The 19,917-nt window shown below is 35.9% G+C and overlaps 1 protein-coding gene across 13 annotated transcripts in view; it reads left to right on the forward strand.

The window, feature by feature from the left end:
* CDC42BPA (CDC42 binding protein kinase alpha) overlaps positions 1–19,917 on the forward strand; it is a 320,248-nt gene that overhangs the window by 171,561 nt on the left and 128,770 nt on the right. For all 13 annotated transcript variants that reach the window (XM_036865565.1, XM_036865615.1, XM_036865588.1 and 10 more), the window contains exons 10-11: positions 1,410–1,576; positions 13,942–14,064. In XM_036865565.1, coding sequence (XP_036721460.1) covers positions 1,410–1,576; positions 13,942–14,064 — 290 coding nt within the window. The remainder of the gene's footprint in view (positions 1–1,409; positions 1,577–13,941; positions 14,065–19,917) is intronic.

A 19,917-nucleotide genomic window follows, 5' to 3' on the forward strand; every position in this document is an offset into this window, starting at 1 on the left:
TGGCCACCCCTTCTCATTCTCCACATTCCTCCTTATCTCCCTGTGTCCTATTGCTTCATGTTTGGATCTTTTTTTGTTTATACTCTGGTGCTCTGGTATTATTTGCTGATGACTCCTAAATGTGTATTTTCAGCTGAGGCCTCTCTCCTCACTTCTACTTAAAATCTCTCTTAATCACCTATTTCAGGTGTTCGTAACATAATTTCTTATATTTCTCTGAACCTATCTGAGTGATCCTGCTAAAAGATAAGTCAAGAGTATGTCACTCCCCTGTTCAGGACCAGTTCTCACTGCCCCCAGCTCCAGTGGCTTCATATCTTAACTCCTAAGTTCTTATAGGGCCCTACAAGACTGGCTCACTTTATCTTTCGGATTCTATTTCCTACTACTCTTCCCCTTGCTCACTTCACAGCCACACAGGTCTCCTTTCTGGCCCGTGAACATGCCAGACATACTCTTGTCTCAGGGCTTTTGCACTTCTTTTTTAAATTTATTTTATTGAAGTATAGTTGATAGGGCTTTTGTACTTGTATTTCATCTGCCGGGAATGCTCTTTCCTCTCATATTTCCTTGGCAAGTCCCCTTATTCCTTCTGGACTTATTCAGAGTTACTTTCTGAGTGATGACTTTCCTGACCACTTTATCTACATTTTTTATTTACTCCGCTTTAATACTTCATTTCCCCCTTACCTGCTTTATGTTTTCTCCTTAGCATATAACACTGTCTAATGTATTGAATATTTTACTTGTTTGTTTATTTTTGTCTCTGCCACTGGAATATAAAACTTGCTCCATGGGCAAGTGTTGTGCATTTTGCTCACTGCTGAATGTCCAGCACTTCAAATGTTTTTAATGAAATTGTATTGAATTAAAGAAAGCATTTCACTTAAAAGTTTTTTTAATTGACGTATATAGTTTATGTACAATATAAGTTACAGGTGTACAATATAGTGATTCACAATTTTTAAAGGTTATATACTCCATTTATCGTTATTATAAGATATTGGCTATATTCTTTGTGTTGAACAGTATATCCTTGTAGCTTATGAAGGCATTTCACTTTTGAATTCCAAAGAGGACCCTGGTTGGTGCTTTTGACTACTGTTTCACTTAGGTGGTCACATTGTTTAAAGCTACCAATAACCCTTCAGCAAACTTCATTTTATAATTTGTGGTTATTAAAATAAATTCAAGACAATTTGGGCTATTTAAGTTTTCATTTTCAAAAATGCTTCTAAAAGGTTGTTTATGGTGATTTTGCAAAAAAATATGTTTTGTAATCACTCCAGATGGCTAGCTATAACTAGATGTTCAAATGATGTTTTAAATGAACAATTTCAAAAGGTTATCTTTTTCTCTTCAAACTTATTGTTTCAGTGTAAACCCACGTTTTTTCCCCTTTTTTTCAGTGCTCTGTCTGATCGGAGCTGTTTAAGAGTTACAGCTGGTCCCGCTCCACTGGATCTTGATGTTAATGTTCAGAGGACTCTAGATAACAACTTAGCAACCGAAGCTTATGAAAGAAGAATTAAACGCCTTGAACAGGAAAAACTTGAACTTAGTAGAAAGCTTCAAGGTAAATATATTTTAAAGATAATATTTTCCCTTTTTGTATTGGACTCACAGTGTAGGTACTATTTATTATAAGTGGTTGTTTTATCTTGAAAAGAAATTTTTTATTAAATGGAAAAAAGCAAGTTGTAGAAATTTATACAGAAAACAGTATAATGCCATTTATGTAAACTCATACAATTAACAGTAAACAGCAAAATAGCATTTGTTTCCCACAGGTATATATGTATGTATATAAAAATGTGGGAATAAATACCTCTGGGAGAGGAAAATAGAACTACTAAGAAAAATGGAACCCTTCTTATCCTACTGCACTTTATATGATTCCCTGCCATATTTTCTCAATTCTCACCTGTATTATTGCAATAGCTTCCTAACTGATTTCCCTGCCTTACCTCGTCCCACTCCCCACCCCTTCCCACTTTCCTGTTTTATTTTCTCCAAAAAATGTTATATACAATGTATTTTACTTATATACAATGGTTGCAATCATGTTTATACATTATATACAACATATACATTCCTTTAGTGAATGAAGGAATGTGTCTATAATCACGAAACTTGTAACTCTTTTTTTTAAAATTAATTAATTAATTAATTATTTTGGCTGCGTTGGTTCTTCGTTGCTGCACGCAGGCTTTCTCTAGTTGCGGCAAGCGGGGGCTACTCTTCGTTGCGGTGTGTGGGCTTCTCATTGCAGTGGCTTCTCTTGTTGCGGAGCACGGGCTCTAGGTGTGTGGGCTTCAGTAGCTGTGGCACGTGGGCTCAGTAGTGGTGGCTTGTGGGCTCTAGAGCGCAGGCTCAGTAGTTGTGGCTCACAGGCTTAGTTGTTCCGTGGCATGTGAGATCATCCCGGACCAGGGCTCTAACCCGTGTCCCCTGCATTGGCAGGTTGATTCTTAACCACTGGCCACCAGGGAAGCCCTGTATAATCCTTTCAATGTGTTCTTTAATTTGGTTTGCTAATATTTTGCTGAAAATTTTTACATCTATATTCATCAGGGATATTGGTTAATGCTGACCCTTGAACAACACAGGGGTTAGAGGCACAAGCCCCGTGCAGTCAAAAATCTGCATATAACTTTACAGTCATTCCTCTGAAACCATGGTTTTGCATCTGCTGACTCAACCACTGGGGATCATGTAGTATTGTAATACACATTTACTGAAAAAAATTCATGTATAAATGGACCTGTGCAGTTCAAAAACGTGTTGTTCAAGGGTCAACTGTAGTTTTCTTGTGGTCTCCTTATCTGGTTTTGGTATCAAGGTAATGGTGGCCTCATAGAATGAGTTTAGAAGTGTTCCCTTCTCCTCAATATTTTGGAAAAGTTCGAGGAGGATTGGTGTTAATTATTCTTTAAATGATTGGTAGAATTTACCAGTGAAGCCATCTGGTCCTGGGGTTTTCTTTGTTGGGAGGTTTCTGATTATTGACTCAATCTCTTTACTCATTATTGGTCTGTTCAGATTTTCTAATTCCTCCTGATTCAATCTTGATAGGTTGTGTTCCTAGAAATGTGTTAGTTTCTTCTAGGTTATGTAATTTCTTGGCATACAGTTGTCCATAGTAGTCTCTTATGAGCATCTATATTTCTACAGCATCACTTGTAATGTCTCCCCTTTCATTTCTAATTTTATTTATTTGAGTCTTCTCTCTTTGTTTCTTAGTCTAGATATTTTGTCACTTTTGTTTGTCTTTTCAAAAAAACAGCTTAGTTTTGTTGATCCTTTCTGTAGTTTTTCTTGTCTCTATTTCATTCATTTCTGCCCTGAACTTTGTTATTTCCTTCCTTCTGCTAACCTTGGGCTTAATTTGTTCTTCTTTTTTTAGTTCCTTGAAGTGTAAGGTTAGGTTATTTGAGATATTTCTAATTTCTTAATATATGCATTTATTGCTGTAAACTTTCCTCTCAGAACTGCTTTTGCTGCATCCCACAAATTTGATATGTCATATTTCCATCTTAATTTGAGATAACTTTTTCTCTTTTGATTTCTTCTTTCACCAATTGGTTGTTCAGAAGTATGTTGTTTAACTTCCACATATTTGTAGATCTTCTCACTTTCCACTCTTTACCGATTTCTACTTTCATACCATTGTGGCCAGAAAAGGTAGTTGGTATGATTTCAATATTATGTTTGTAAAGATATGTTTTGTGTCCTGTCGTATGATCTATCCTGGGGAATGTTCTGTGTGCACTTGAGCAGAATGTGTATTCTGCTGCTGCTGGAAGGAATGTTCTGTATATGTCTGTTAAATCTGTTTGTTCTAAAGATGGTTCAATTCCAACACTTCCTTATTGATTTTCTGGCTGTACAGTTTATCCATTGCTGTTAGTGGCATATTGATGTCCCCTGCTATTATTCTGTTGTTGTCTATTTCTCTCTTAGGGTTTCCTAGTATTTGCTTAATATATTTCGGTGCTTGGGTGTTTGGAGCATATATATTAACAATTGTTATATCTTCTTGATTTATTGACCCCTTTATCATTATATATAATGACCTTCTTTGTCTCTTGTTACTGTTTTTGGCTTGAGTATATTTTGTCTGATATAAGTATAGCCACGCCCACTTTGTTTTGTTTCTGCTTGGAATATCATCTTCCATCCCTTCACTTTGAGCTTACCTGTCTTTAGAGCTGAAATGAGTCTCCTGTAGGCAGCATATAGTTGGAACTTGATTTGTTTTTTTCATCCACTCTGTGCCTTTTGATTGGTGAATTCAATCCATTTACATTTAGGGTGGTTATTTGTATGTAAGGACTTACTATTGCCATTGGTCTTTTGCCTTCTGGTTATTTTGTATCTCCATTGGTTTTTTTTTTTTTTTTTTCCATCTTTTTGTTGTCTACCTTTGTAAGTTGATGATTTTCCATGGTGATTTGCTCATTGTCCCCTTGTTTATGTCTCATGTCTCTCCTTTAGATTTTTGCTTTGTCTTTACCATGAGGTTTACATAAAATATCTAATTGATAAAATAGTCCTTTTTCTGCCTATAGCAACTTATCTTCATTCACCTATAAAGGTTTCATCCTTTTACATCTCTTTTTAGATTTTTGATGTCACAGATGATCACTTTTTATGCTGTGAATTTGCTACCAAATTGTAGTACAGTAATTTTTAATGCTCTTTTTCTTTAACATTTATGCTATAATTGTTTAACACACTGTTGTAAAATACAGTTACAATTTTCTAACTCTGACTGTCTATTTATCACCTTAATCAGAGTTTTGTGTACTTTCAACTTTTTGTTTCAGCTTGAAGAACTCCTTTCAGCATTTCTTGTAAGACAGGTCTAGTGGTGGTGAACTCCCTCAGCTTTTATTTATCTGGAAAAGCCTTTATTTCTCCTTCATATCTGAAGAATAACTTTGCCAGATAGAGTATTCTTGGCTGGCAACTTTTATCTTTCAATACTTTGAGTATGTTATTCCACTCTCTCCTGGCCTATAGAGTTTCTGCTGAGAAATCTGCTTATTGCCTAATGGGGATTCCTTTGTAGGATACTTTCTTTTTCTTCCCTGGTTGCCTTTAAAATTCTTTCTTTAGCATTGACTTTTTTTTTTAATTGGAGTATAGTTGCTTTACAATGTTGTGTTAGTTTCCGCTGTACTTGTGACAGTTTCATTATAATGTGTGCTGGAAAAGGTTTTTTTTGCATTGAGATAGCAAGGTGTTCTATTAGCTTCAAAGATTTGTATGTCCGTTCGTTTTTTTCCCCAGGTTTGGGAAGTTCTCAGCTATTATTTCATTAAATAAACTCTCTGCCCCTTTCTCCCTCTCTTCTCCTTCTGGTATACCCATTATTCTTATTTTGGCTTTTTAAATGGAGTCTGATAGCTCTTGTAGGGTTTCTTCACTTAAAAAAAAAAAAAAAGAAAACTTAGTTCTCTCTCCTCTTCCACCTGAATCATTTCTAAATTCCTTTCCTCCATATGGCTTGTTCTTTCTTCCATCTGATCTGTTCTATTTCCAGTGCTTTCTAATGCACTATTCATATCACTTATTGAATTCTTCAGCTTCAGAATTTTTGTTTTGTTCTTTTTTTATAATTTCAATCTCTTTGATAAAGTGCTCTTTCTGTTCATTAATTTTATTCCTGAGTTCATTGAGTTGCCTTTCTGAGTTTTCTTGTAGCTTGTTGAATTTCTTCATAACAACTATCTTGAATTCTTTATCAATCTTTATCAGTTAGATTGCAGTATTCTGTGTCTTTGAGTTGGTTGCCCAGAGAATTGTCATTTTTTTGGGATACTGTGTTACCATGATTTTTCATAGTGTTTCATGAACTGTGCCTCTGCCATCACATTAGAAGTAGCAAACACCTTTCTTATTTAGGTAAGGCTTTACTTTGATTCTAAGTTCAGCAGCTTGGCAATCAGAAGCCTTTCTTTTGTTTTCCAGAAGGTGGTGCTATAGCACAAATTTTGGGTTTCTCTTACCAGAGATGACCCTCCACTAAAGTTTGGAGTGTGTGCATGGTAAAAGCGGTTGGCAGAGTCTAGGAGGTGTATGCTTAGTACCTGGGCTTTTTAGTGGAGGAGTCCAGAAATCTGTGGACAGACAGCAGGAAATGCATTCCTTCATTTCTCTTTGTCTGCCTTCTTTCCTTCCTACCCTTGCCCCACCCCCCCTCAGAAATCCAGGTATTGCTGAAAAGCAACAGGGTCCCTCCAGCTGCAGCCCTCACAGCCTTCACAGCCCAGCACTTTCACTCATCGCTTTCACTTTCTACCTCCTCTGCTAGAGAGGTCACTGTTGCCGGTACCTTGGATCAGCAGCCTCCTCTGAGGTCCAGTCTACCCACTTTTGGATACACATATGGATGTATCTCTGGTGTCCTGGTGTGCTGTGCAGAAGCAATTTTGTTCAGTTATGGATGTCTAATTAGTTGTAAATCGAAGGGAGAGGAAAAAGGAATGACCCATAGGGGCATGATACTGATGTCACTCAGTTTTGATTTTTAAATGGTGATATGCGTACGGTAAAGTGTGCAAGTACTCTACTTTAAATTGTAAGCCCCATAAATGTTTATATTAGTGTACTTTTATGTAACCTGCACCCCAATCAGTATATAGAACATTTCTAGCATAGGATAAGGTTCCATCATGCTCCTTCCCAGTTTGTAGCTTACAACTCTGAAGTAAACACTATCCTAAATTTTTTCAGCATTAATTAATTTTACCTTTGAACTTCATATAAATGGTTTCATACAGTATGTTCTCATTTGTATCTTTTTTTAATAACATGGTTTTCCATGTATAAATATCAATAGTTCTTTTTTTTTAAATTTTTTTAAAATTTATTATTTATTTATTATTTTTATTTTTGGCTGTGTTGGGTCTTCGTCTCTGTGTGAGGGCTTTCTCCAGTTGCGGCAAGTGGGGGCCACTTTTCATCGCGGCGCACGGGCCTCTCACTATCGCGGCCTCTGTTGTTGTGGAGCACAGGCTCCAGACGCTCAGGCTCAGTAGTTGTGGCTCACGGGCCCAGTTGCTCCGCGGCATGTGGGATCCTCCCAGACCAGGGCTTGAACCCGTGTCCCATGCATTGGCAGGCAGATTCTCAACCACTGTGCCACCAGGGAAGCCCCCTAGTTCCTTTTTTTTTAAACTGCTCTTTAGTGTTACATTGTATACAAATACTAAAAAAATTTATCCAATGTCTGAATTTGTTCTGACGTTTATTAAAAAAGATACAACAGATTGGGTGGCTTATAAACAACAGAAATTTATTTCTCCCAGTTCTGGAGGCTGGAAGTCCAAGATCAAAGTGCCAACATGGTCAAGTGAGAATTCATAGCCAGCGCCTTCTTGCTGTGTCCTCACCTGGTGGAAAGGGCTAGGGATCCCTGTGGGTTTTCTTTTATAAGGCATTAATCCCATTCATGAGGGCTCCGCCCTTATAACTGTAACTTAAACACCTACCAAGACCTCGCCTCCTAATAACATCATCTTTGGGGTTAGAATTTCAACATATGAATTTGGTGGGGGACACAGGTATTCAGACCGTATCATCTAAGCTGTTGCTGTTGAACATTTATTTCCACATATAGACTATTGTAAACATAGCTTCTGTGAATATTGTTATATATTTCTCTTGATGGTCATATCTACTTATTTCTCTTGGATATCTACCTAGGAGTAGGATTTATGGGTCATGGGATAGCGTATTTTCAGCTTTAGAAAATATTGCCAAAGAGTTTTCAAAAGTGATTGCATCAGTAGTTTCACTAATAATGTATGAGTTTCACTTTCTATATATTCCCATCAGAACTTGATATTGTCAGCTTTTTAAATTTTAGCCATTCTGGTATCTGTATAGTGGAGTTTTGCTATGATTTTAAATTTATATTTCTCTAATAAGTAATATTTACTGTTCATTTGGATATTCAGTCTTGTATAGATTCTTGCCCTTTTTTCTCATTAGGTCTTCACATGTCTTTTAAATAATTTTTATTTTTCCACTTCACAAACAATATAAGACCCTTATAACAGCCCTTTAGGTTGTTGTTGTTTTATAGTTTACCTCTATCTGTGTTGTAAACCTTTCAATACACTTATTTTATTCTTGCTTTAAATATTTATTACTCATTGATTTTTAAAATATCTTTTTATTTACCCACATATTTACTCTTTTTGTGTTCTTTATTTCTTTCTAGTGATCCATGTATCCATCCAGAATCATTTTTCTTTAGTCTGCAAAACTTCCTTTAGTGTTTCTTATGATTGTGTGTATTATAACTAAATCTCTCTGTTTTTGTTTGCCTGAGATGTCTTTATTTTGCCTTCATTTTTGAAGAATATTTGCTGGGTTAGAATTCTAGCTTGGCAGTTTTTTCTTTCAATGCCCTATAGATATTATTTCATTGTTTTCTGACTTCCATCATATTTGAGAAGCCAGCCAGCTATTAATCTTAGTCTCTTGAATGTATCTTTTCTTCCTCCCCTCTGGTTGCTTTTAAGTATTTCTCCTTAACTTCACTTTCAAACAGTTTGGCTATGATCTACCTGGGTGTAGTTTTCTTTGTATTAATGTAAAATCCTGTTGGGGATTTACTGAGCTTCTGAAATCTTGATTGATATCTTTCATCAGTTTTGGAAAGTTCTAAGCATAATCTCTGTAGATATTTCTTTTGCCCCATTCACTATCTCTTCTTCTTCTGGGACTCCAATTACATATGTCTTAGACTGTGTCCCACATTCATTTTATGTTCAGTCCTGCTTCTTCCATTCTTAGGTTTTTTTGTGCTTAATTTAGATATTCTCTACTCACTTGCCTTCAGGTTCATTTGTCTTGTCGTCTGCTGCATCTGTTCTGATGTTAAGCCCATTCAATGAGTCTTAATTTCAAATATTGTCTCTTTTAGTTCAGGAATAATCATTTGATTCATTCTTATAGTTTTCAGTTCTGCATTGAAATTTCCCACTGTTTTGTCTTTTTTCCCCTATGTTTTCTTTAACATATTGATAATATTTATTTTAAAGTCTTGTCGGCTAATTATAACACCTGAACCATCTGTGTGTGTCTCTATTTCTGTTTTTTCTTCTGATTATTGATCACACCTTCCTGCTTTTCTAAATGTCTCAATTTTTGTTGTATGACAAATATCATGAATAAAAATAACATAGAGAATGATGTTATTATGTTATTTTCACTTCAGAGAGGGTTTTCCCTTTTTTTTTGTCCAATCAGGAATTGAACTAGGACAAGGCTGGGTTGCAGTTTTAATTAGATTCAGCCTACTTCTGGTTTCAAGTGTCATGAAGGAAAACTAGCTGGAACCTGGTTTGGACTTACTCTATTAACTGTGAGAGATTTATTCTGACCTTCAGACTCTTACCCCATGCCACTTTCAAATTTGGCAAATGTTTAGATGGGCCATGTGTTTGAAATAGGCTCTTTTCCTCAAGCAAGACTTTGTCTCTGAAATACTCCAATACTGTAGGAGATTTTGGTCTGACTTTTAGAAGCTCCTTAACTTCCCATGCAGTCTCCAGACACAGCAAATATACCATGAGGAAAATACCACCGCATATTTAGGGATCCTGAAGTTTCCCAATTGTTGCACCAGCCCACCCAATTCTCCAGAATTTGTCATTTTTTTTCCAGCGTATTATCCCTCAATTCATGTGCTCACAGAATTGGATAAGATTCTGAGGTAAGAGGCAGCTGTCATGGTCTTTTCATCTCACAATGGCTCATCCCTCTCTGGTTTATTTTACTTAGTTCTCTTTGCTTTCCCAGATACATGGATGTTTATAAAAATAAGTTTTTTTCAAATTATATAGTGTATTTTTACTTTTTGCAACAGGGATGATAGAGCAATGACCTGTTACTTCTTACTTCATCCTATTCTGAATGAGAAGTTCCTATGTCCCATGTTTTTTTGATGTTTTAAATTCTTTAATCTGTTCTTAGAGAGTGTCATTACATACAGTTGGTGTCATTTGCCCAAAACAAACCCAGAAAATATTAGATCGTTGCCTTCTGGTACTAACACCTGTTTCATTTCATACAATGGCATAGGTTAACATTTAAGCTGATTCATCTATTTGTTAGCTACTTGTTGAGCGCCAGTTAGGCAGGAATTGTTCTGCACATGACTGGGGATATAATAATGAACAGAAAAAGAAAAAAATACCTGCCCTCTCAATGCTCACATTCCACTTTGAGGAAACAGATGATAAATCAAATACAAAGCAGGGTCATCAGCTGAGAATAAGGAAGGTAGAGAATGTATTCGTTTTGGGGGATTTTTTTTTGGTTTTTTTCCTATTAGATTTTTGACAAGAAAAAGAGAAGATGTGAAATGGTAAGTTTAGAGAAGAGAGAAGAGTGAATGGACTAGGGAAATATTTTAGGATTGCCAGTGTTGATTGAAAAAAAAAATGCACAATGTGTGAGTTGTGAGTCAAGTTTTACTTGGGGTAAAATGAGGACTATAGCCCAGGAGACAGCATTTCAGATAGCTCTGAGAATCTGCTCCGAAGAGGTAGGGGGGAAGGTATTATATATGATTTTAGTGAAGGGGGGTACGTGCAGTGAGGCACACACTTTGGCAGAGGCTTGCTGCTAGTCACAAGGAGCAGATGTGATGGTTAATGATTTTAGTGCTTTTCTAGATGTGAGAAGATGCAAGAATTGGGCTCATAAAATTTTGTCCTGAAAATATCTGTCCTGAAAATTATCTGAAGACCTGCTCTGCCAGTTTTTCCCAGAGCACAGAGTGCTTCATTCTTGATCTCCACCCTGATCTCCTTTCAGGGGGTGTTGAAGGTCAGCGGCTGCTAGAGGCAGATGGCAAGTGCCAGTTTTTAGTTGGCATCAGGCATCGCCAAACTATTTAGACATGAATTTTGAATGGTTGGGCTTTCTTCTGTCACTTTCAGCTATTAAGGTGAAAGCACAGAGTAGAAGGAGAGTAGGATTTAGGTAAGACTGGGGCCTTCTAGGCCAAGTACAGTGGAGGAGAGAAGAGCAAAGAAATCCAAGGTGTGTATGCAAAGCAGTAGTAGTGATGGACCAAGGAATCTAACCTGGATAAATAAGGAAGAAAAGAGAAAAGGAAATAGTGTTAGGAACAGTGGATTGGCACTCTTGGTGGGGATGAAAAATTACTGCAGTGGTCCCTAGAGTAAGTTAAACTGTAAATATAAGAGATAGAGAGTATTTACTTGAAATCAAGATGTTGGAGGCTACATAGTTATTAATAATGACAGCATGTACAGTAGCATTTCTCAGTAGGTGAACTGCAAGCATTTGGGACAGGGTAATTCTTTGATGTGAGAGACTGTTTCACATTCTGTAAGATTCTGAGCTTACTTGGTCCCCAGACAGTAAAAGTCTGTAGCAATCTCCTAGGAGCCCACCCCAACCTCCATTCCCCACCTCCCCACCCCCGCACACATACACATTTCTAAGGTCAGAGCCACAGGTTAGGGCATGACCAATAGATTTGGTGGTTGTGCTGGTGAGACGTCTACCAGCTAGGTTGTTTTAGGCGGCAAGTAATCAAATTCTTAAATAATACAGATTTCTTACCTCACTTAAGAAATCAGAAGTACACAGTTTCCGTGCTCTTACCAGGTAGCTTCTCTGTGATTTTCTTGGCTTTTCCCTCATGATGCCACATTACTGTCAAAGTTCCAGACTTCATGACTTCACACATCCAAAGACCAAAAAAAAAAAGTTTCATTTCCTTTCATACATGTCTCACTTAATGGGAGCTCTCAAGGTGACATTCATTCTAACTGGGTCACGTACCTAATTCTTAACCAGTCCTGGCAACGTAGAATGAGATCGGCATGACCGATGGAAGCCGTCTTCCTTTTGGCTGAGCCTACCTTGCCTAGGCACACTGTAGCCTGATACCTGAATTTGGTGCACAAGCAGGAAGAGAGGGGTAGCTGCTGGGTAAACAGCCTCAACAGGGTCTGCATAGGGGATTTGTGTGCCTGTGAAGCCAGTTGGATAGATCGTCTCTTTTGTTGTTAAAGTCACTAAGAATAATAATAAAAAGAGTTGTAGTGGAAGGAAGGGCAGTGGATAACTGTAATAAACAGGTAATGGGTTATACGGTAGGTCCTTGTTGGTTATCCATTTTAAATATAGCAGTGGGTACATATCCATCCCAAACTGTATTACACGGGAAGCTCTGCCTCATATTCTTTAGAAATCTAACTGGGAAAAGAATTTGAAAAAGAATAGATACATGTATATGTATAACTGAATCACTTTGTTGTACACCTGAAACTAACACAACGTTGTTAATGAACTATACTCCAATATAAAATTAAAAGTTAAAAAAAAAAAACAAGTAATGGGCATTTTAGCAGACCTGAGATTTATAGGGAGGACAGAGGTGACAAAGAGGAGCAAGGATACCTATCCCACCTTCATACCCTGCAGTGTGTGGGGTGTAGAAGGAAAAAAGCTACTAATGTCCAGTGAATATTTTTATTCTCCCCATTTTCTACTCCCAACTTAGATGTCTTTAAAAAAAAGAAGGATATTCTTTTAAGAATAATAAATACAGAAAGTACCAGTTTTCAACATGTTTTGAACCCAAAGAAAAAGAAAATGTGTAAGAAATACTTTTTGGATGTAGAAGATCATGATTGAATGCACAATATGGTATATCTTACATCTTTAATTCAAATTAACAAATATTTATTGACCACCATGCATATGAATATCATGATACTGTTCTCTGTACAGATGATGAAGGTAAGTTAGAAAATCTCCATCCTCTGAAGGTCACACAGTCCCTTGGAGTTTTAAATATATATATAAATAATATAAATATAAGTTATGTAAAGCAATATATAAATAATATTAGTAATCTAAAGCAGTCAGTAATGATTTGTACTAACAAAAAATTATGGTGAGGTAGAGATTTACTATTTGGGGTCCCTCTATAAGCTAGCAGAGTAACTGTTTTAGGACCATTTCTTTTTTTTCCACATCTTTTAATGGTATCTGGGAATGAGCTTCACTAGATTTAATGTTTCTTTAGTACCTTGCATCTTCTAATTAGAACCACAAGTTAAATGAATAATCCCTATTTTAACTAAGTTGATGAGCCAAGTCATCAATAGGTGGGCCTCAATGTTCATATTAAAATTTGGAAGGCCAGCACTTATACATATTCTATATTAACATCTCTAAACCTCTCTTCATATACCAGACTGTCTTTCATACATCATCTGACATACGTTTTTGGGTTATCACATGATGGCATTTTTTTTTTTAATTTTATTATTATTTATTTATTTATTTATTATTTTTGGCTGTGTTGGGTCTTCGTTTCTGTGCGAGGGCTTTCTCTAGTTGCGGCAAGTGGGGGCCACTCTTCATCACGGTGCGTGGGCCTCTCACTGTCATGGCCTCTCTTGTTGCGGAGCACAGGCTCCAGACGTGCAGGCTCAGTAGTTGTGGCTCACGGGCCTAGTTGCTCCGTGGCATGTGGGATCTTCCCAGACGAGGGCTCGAACCCGTGTCCCCTGCATTGGCAGGCAGATTCTCAACCACTGCACCACCAGGGAAGCCCACATGATGGCATTTTATGCTAGGATGGAATGGGGCTGAATAGTTGACTCACTGGCAGAATGTACCAACAGTATTTAAAACTGAAAACCTCACATATTAGAAGGTAGACTGTTTCCTACATATAATTTTAATAACATGCAGTGGAGTTTTGTGGTTTAATTTTAATGTGTTTACATGCTTTTTGTCAGTAGGTATATGCTTCGATCAGTACAATTAAATAAGGATTTCTCTAGAAAGAAATATATTGCTCTTAGTTTTTAAAATTTAAGAGTATGAGCATATTTTTCATTCTTTCTTTTATTCTTTTTTTTTTTAAAGAGTCAACACAGACTGTCCAGGCTCTGCAGTATTCAACTGCTGATGGTCCACTAACAGCAAGTAAAGATTTAGAAATAAAAAACTTAAAAGAAGAAATTGAAAAACTAAGGAAACAACTAAGAGGTAAATTTCTGTGATTCATTACTAATTCTGTTTAGTAGATATTTTAAAATGTTTTATTCACGCACGAAACATTTATTGAGTACCTGTTATGTGTTACATGATGTGAGCTATGTGCCAGTGAGGGAAGAGCAAATAAGAATGGTTCTGCTCTCAAGGAGCTCATGTTTTGGTCTTGGAAAAAGATAAACAAATAGTTTTTTGCAGTACATGTGAAAAGGCCAGAAGAAAAATAAACATAGGTACATAGAGAGTACACAGGAGGAGCACTTAACCCAGAATTAAGTGAAAAAAGGTGACTTTTTCGAGGACCTATTCATTTGGGATATTTGTCTGGCAAAGCATTTATATGAGTAGTTCATTTCTCAGTGTAGGTTAATTAAAATTAATTTTGACAATTGTTGATATGCCTATTATATCCATTCATTCATTTATTCCATTCATTCAACAAATATTTATTGAGTAGCTACTACGTACTAGGTGTTGTTTTATGCTCTTGGGATGCAGTACTAAACAAAATGATAAAAATCTTTGTCCTTGCTGGGGTGGAGGGCAAACAACAGACATTAAACAATAACTATGTAACTTTGTAAATGATACAGTATGTTAGAAGGTGATAAGTGCTTAAAAATAGAACAGAATAAGGAGAATGGGTCAAAAGTGTAAGATGAGGTGTTTTGTAATTTTAAATAGGGTGATCCATGTGAGAAAAATATTGAAGGAGTTAAGGGGCCTAGCCATGCAGTTAAATGGGAAACACATGTTACAAGCAGACGGATCAGCCAGTGCAAAGGCCCTACTGTCAAAATGTGCCTCGTGAGTTCAAATAAAACATAGAAGGACAGCAAGGCTAGAGCAGAAGGAGCAAGCAGGTGGAATGGATGGACATGCGGGTAGAGAAATAAACAGGTGGAGAGGGCTCATTGCCTGCTCAGTGGAGTCCTACTGACTGTTAGGTCTTTGGTTTGTTCTGTGAGTGAAATGGGAGCCTTCTGCAGGGTTTAGAGGCATCACATGATCTCAGTAAGTGTAAGGGGAGAGAGAGAGAGAAGGTACTATTTTAGCTAGAATAGTGAGACCTCTCTAGAAAAGTAGTTTTAGGCCAAAATAAGTGAAGAAAAGAAGGATCTGACCCAGTGTCTTTTACAAAAAGGATTATTTAAAATGCAATATTAAGACACATGGAGATTTTAAATTTGAGCATAATTTATGCTGTTCTATTTTTTTAAGTGGCTGTCCTCCTAATAAAAATCTCTTTGTCAAATTTCTGGAGCTTTATCTTTTTAAAACTAAGTTAGATTAGGAATATGATAAGTAGAATCATTTACTTTGCTTTGATATCAACATTAAAACATTATCAGTGGCACTGAATGCATTTGAGTTTTTTGGCACTGAAAAAGCAGTGAGACACAAGACACAACTAGGATGTTTAGTGATCCATATCACTTCAAAGAGGTGATATGGATTTGGAAAAACCTATTTACATAAGTCTATCTCACTTATATGTTCTAGGAGGGATTTTTGGTTTTTTGTTTTGTTTGTTTGTTTTTAAGATTCCTTGGGATTTTCTGTGCTGACCATCATGCATCTGCAAATAGGAACAATTTTCTTTTGCCCTTTCTGATCTGAATGTTTTGGGTTTTTTTCCCCTTATTTCACTGGCTAGAACTTGCAGCACTTTGTTGAAGAAGAGTGTTGAGAACAGACATCCTGGTTTTCTTTCCTATCTTAGGGGGAAAGTATTGTCTTTCACCTTTAATTGTAATATTAGCTGTAGGCCTTTTATAGATACTCTCTTATCAATTTAGAAGCTCTCCTCTATTTCTGTGTTTCTAAGGGTTTTATCATGAATGGGTTTGAATTTTGTCAAATATTTTTTCTGCACTGATTGATATGAACATGTGTGGTTTTTTTTTTTCTTTAGTTAACCTGTTAATATGCTGGATTAAATTGGTTGATTTTGAAATATTGAATCATTGGAATATGAACATCCCTGGTCATGGTGTATAATTATTTTTATATATTAATTCTATTTCCACTGTTTTGTTCAGGAATTTTCAATCTGTATACATGAGAGATACTGGTCTTTGTTGTATTTTTCTTTTTTTTTTTTGTATTGCCTTTGTCTGGGTTTTTAGTTTGTTTTCTGGTTTTTTAATGAGATATGATTGACACGTAACATTATCTTAGTTTCAGGTGTACAACATAATGATTCAATATTTGTATATATTGTGAAATAGTCACCTTAGTAAGATTAGTTAACTTCCATCACCACATATAGTCATAAATTCTTTTTTCTCGTGATGAGGACTTGTAAGATCTATTCTCTTAGCAACTTTCATATATACAATACAGTATTATTAACTATAATAATAGCACCACGTTGTACATTACATCCCCAGTATTTATTTATTATATAACTGGAAGTTTGTACCTTTTGACCATCTTTCCTCCTTTAACCCACCCTGCACCCCCGTCTCTTGCAACCACCAATCTTCTCTATATCTGTGAGTTCAGTTTGTTGTTATTGTTGTTTTTGTTTTAGATTCCACATGTAAGTGAGATCTTACTGTATTTGTCTTTCTCTGTCTGATTTATTTCACTTAGCACAGTGCCCTCAAGGTCCAATCCATATTGTCACATATGGCAAGATTTATTTTTGTGGCTGAAATGTACTCTATTGTATATATACAATTCCAGAAATGGAATTGCTGGATCATATGGTAGTTCTATTTTTAATTTTTTGAGGACTCTCCATACTGTTTTCCAGAGTAGCTGCACCAATTTACATTCTTACTAATAGTACACAAGGGTTCCCTTTTTACCACATCTTTGCCAACACTTTTTATTTCTTATCTTTTGGATGAAAACCATATTAACAGGTGCGAGATAATGTTTCATTGTGGTTTTGATTTACATTTCCTTGATAATTAGTGATGTTGAGCACCTTTTCATGTTGGCCGTTTATATGTCTTCTTTAGAAAAATGTCTATTCAGCTCCTCTGCCCATTTTTTGATAGGATTGTTTGTTTCTTTGCCATTGAGTTTATGAGTTCTTTGTATATTTTCTCTATCAACTTGTTGACCTTAAAAGTAAAAGTCAGTTATTTTACCAGAAAAAATGGGTTTATTTGAGAATTGCAGTTTGGGACAAGCAAGCCATGGCAAAAATCATAGGCAAGTTTAAAAAGTGAGGAACATTTTATAGAGAAAAATGAAGTTGGGAAAGGTTGTTTTGAATGAAAGCCCTTTGGAGAAAAGTGAGAGTTCAGGGTGAAGATGGTTTCTCATTGGCTTAGTTCCTGGGGTAGTTGATTTCTTATAGGAGATGTGATGTACTGTCTTTCCTGTTGGGGCCTGTAATTGATGATTCGGTTCTTGGTGTCTGTAATTGACAGTTCTTCCTGTAATTGATGAAGAGAGATACTGTGTGAGAGTTCCCCCTTCTGGCCTCCCAACTCCATTTTAGTGAGACTTCCCTTTATTAACTTTCACAAACACCTTGTCAAATATTTGATTTGCAAACACTTTCTCCCTTTCCATATGTTGCTTTCTAATTTTGTTTATGGTTTCCTCTGCTGTGCAGAAGTTTTTTAGTTTGATGTAATCCCATTTGTTGATTTTTGCTTTTGGCTGTGGTATCAGTGTAATGCTGGCCTCATAAAATGAGTTTGAGAGTATTCCCTTTTTTATTTTTTGAAAGAGTTTGAGAAGGATTGATATAAATATCCTTATTCTTTTTTTAGTTGCTTGAAGTGTAAAGTTAGGTGTCTGAGGTTGTTTTTCTTTGTTTGTTTTGTTTTTTTACAGTAGGTGTTTATTGCCATGAACTTCCTTCTTAGAACTGCTTTTGCTGCATTCCAAAAGTTTGGGTATATTTTTTCCATTTTCATTTGTTTCAAGATTTTTTGAAATTTCTCTTTTAATTTCTTTTTGACCCGCTGGTTACTAATGTGCTAATTTCCACATCTCTGTGAAATTTTCCAGTCTTTCCCTTTATTGGTTTCTAGTGTTATACCTTTGTGGTTGGAAAAGATCCTTGGTATGATTTCATTCTTTCTAAATTTGTTAAGACTTGTTTTGTAACCTAACTTGATGTATCCTGAAGAATGTTCCATGTGTGTTTGAGAAGAATGTATATTGTGCTGCTGTTGGATGGAATGTTTTGTATATATCTATTAGATCCATCTGGTCTAAAGTATAGGTTATGTCCAATGTTTCCTTATCAATTTTCTGTCTAGATAATGTATCCATTGTTGAAAGTAGAATATTGAAGTCCCTTACTATTATTGTGTTGTTGTCTATTTCTCCCTTCAGATATGTTGTATTTGCTTAATATATTTAGGCGCTACAGTGTTGGGGTCATAAAAATTTTTAACTGTTATGTCCTCTTGATGAATTGACCCCTTTATTATTATATAATAAACTTTTTTTTGTCTCTTGTTATTATTTTTGACTTAACCTCTCTTTTGTCTGATAAAAGTGTAGCTACCCTTATTCTGTTTTGGATTCCATTTGTATGGAATATCTTTTTCCATCCCTTAATTTTAAGCCTATGTGTGTCCTTAAAGCTGAAGTGAGTCTCATAGGCAGCATGTAATTGGGTATTGTTTTTTTAATCCATTCAGCCACTTGAGGTCTTTATTGGAAAATTTAATCCATTTATATTTAAAATAATTATTGAGTAGGTATGGATTTACTAATGTCGTCTTATTAATTGTTTTCTGGCTGTTTTACAGTTCCTTTGTTCCTTTCTTCCTCTCTTACTGACTTCATTTGTGAATTGATGATTTTCCATAGTGGTGCTTTGATTTCCTTCTCTTTCGTGTATCTACTGAAGGTTTTTGCTTTGTGGTTACTGTGAGGCATACATAAAATATCTTATAACAGTCTATTTTATGTTGATGACAATTGTTTATTCTTCCTGTTTATTATATAATTGTTTCAATTATTTCCTCTTCAGATGTTTTAGAAGCACATCAGACAAGGTTATAGTGTTTCCTTAAACCATGAAGTATAATTTAGAAAGCTTAAGGGGGGAAAAAAAATCTATTCTATTTACCCATATTTTTACATGATGCTCTTTCTTCCTTCCTGATATTACTGAGTTCCTTGTTTTGTTGTTTGCTTTGTGTTTAGAGAACTTACTTTAGCCATTTTTAAAAGGTAGGTCTGCTACCAACAAATTCTCTTCATTTTTCTTCATCTGAGAATGTCCTGATTTTCCCTTTATTCCTAAAGAATATTTTTGCTGGGCATAGGGGCCTGGATTGGTAGTTCTTTTGTTTTAGCATCTGAAAAATACTGTGCTGCTTCCTTTAAGTCTTCATGTTTTCTGAGGTGAAATTCACTGCTATTCTGAGTATTTTTTCCCTTACGCAAGAAGTTGTTTTTCTCTGGCTGCTTGCAAGTTTTTTCTTTAGTATTCTGATGTTTAATGGTGTGTTTTGGCATGGATTTCTTTGGGTTTATTCTGTTTGGTGTTTGTTCATCTTCTTGAATCTGTAGGTCTGTGTGTCTTGCCATATTTCGGAATGATTTTAGACCCTATTTTTCTAAGTACTTTTACAGACCTGCCTACTTTCTTTTCTCCTTCTGGGACTCTGATGATGCGAGTGTAAGATCTTTTGTAAATCATCACACAAGTCCCTGAGGCTCTGTTCATTTTTGTTTCCATTCTGTTTTTTCTTTCCTGTTATTCAGATTGGTTAATTTCTATTGTTATACCTTCCAGTTCACAGATCCCTCTGATCCCTCCTTTGTGCTGCTGAATCTATCTACCAATATTTTTATTTTATTAATTTATAAAATTCCCATTTTCTTCTTCATTAATCTTCCATTTCTTTGCTGAGACTT

Source organism: Balaenoptera musculus, chromosome 1, assembly GCF_009873245.2.
Source record: "Balaenoptera musculus isolate JJ_BM4_2016_0621 chromosome 1, mBalMus1.pri.v3, whole genome shotgun sequence".
Lineage (NCBI taxonomy): Eukaryota > Metazoa > Chordata > Mammalia > Artiodactyla > Balaenopteridae > Balaenoptera > Balaenoptera musculus.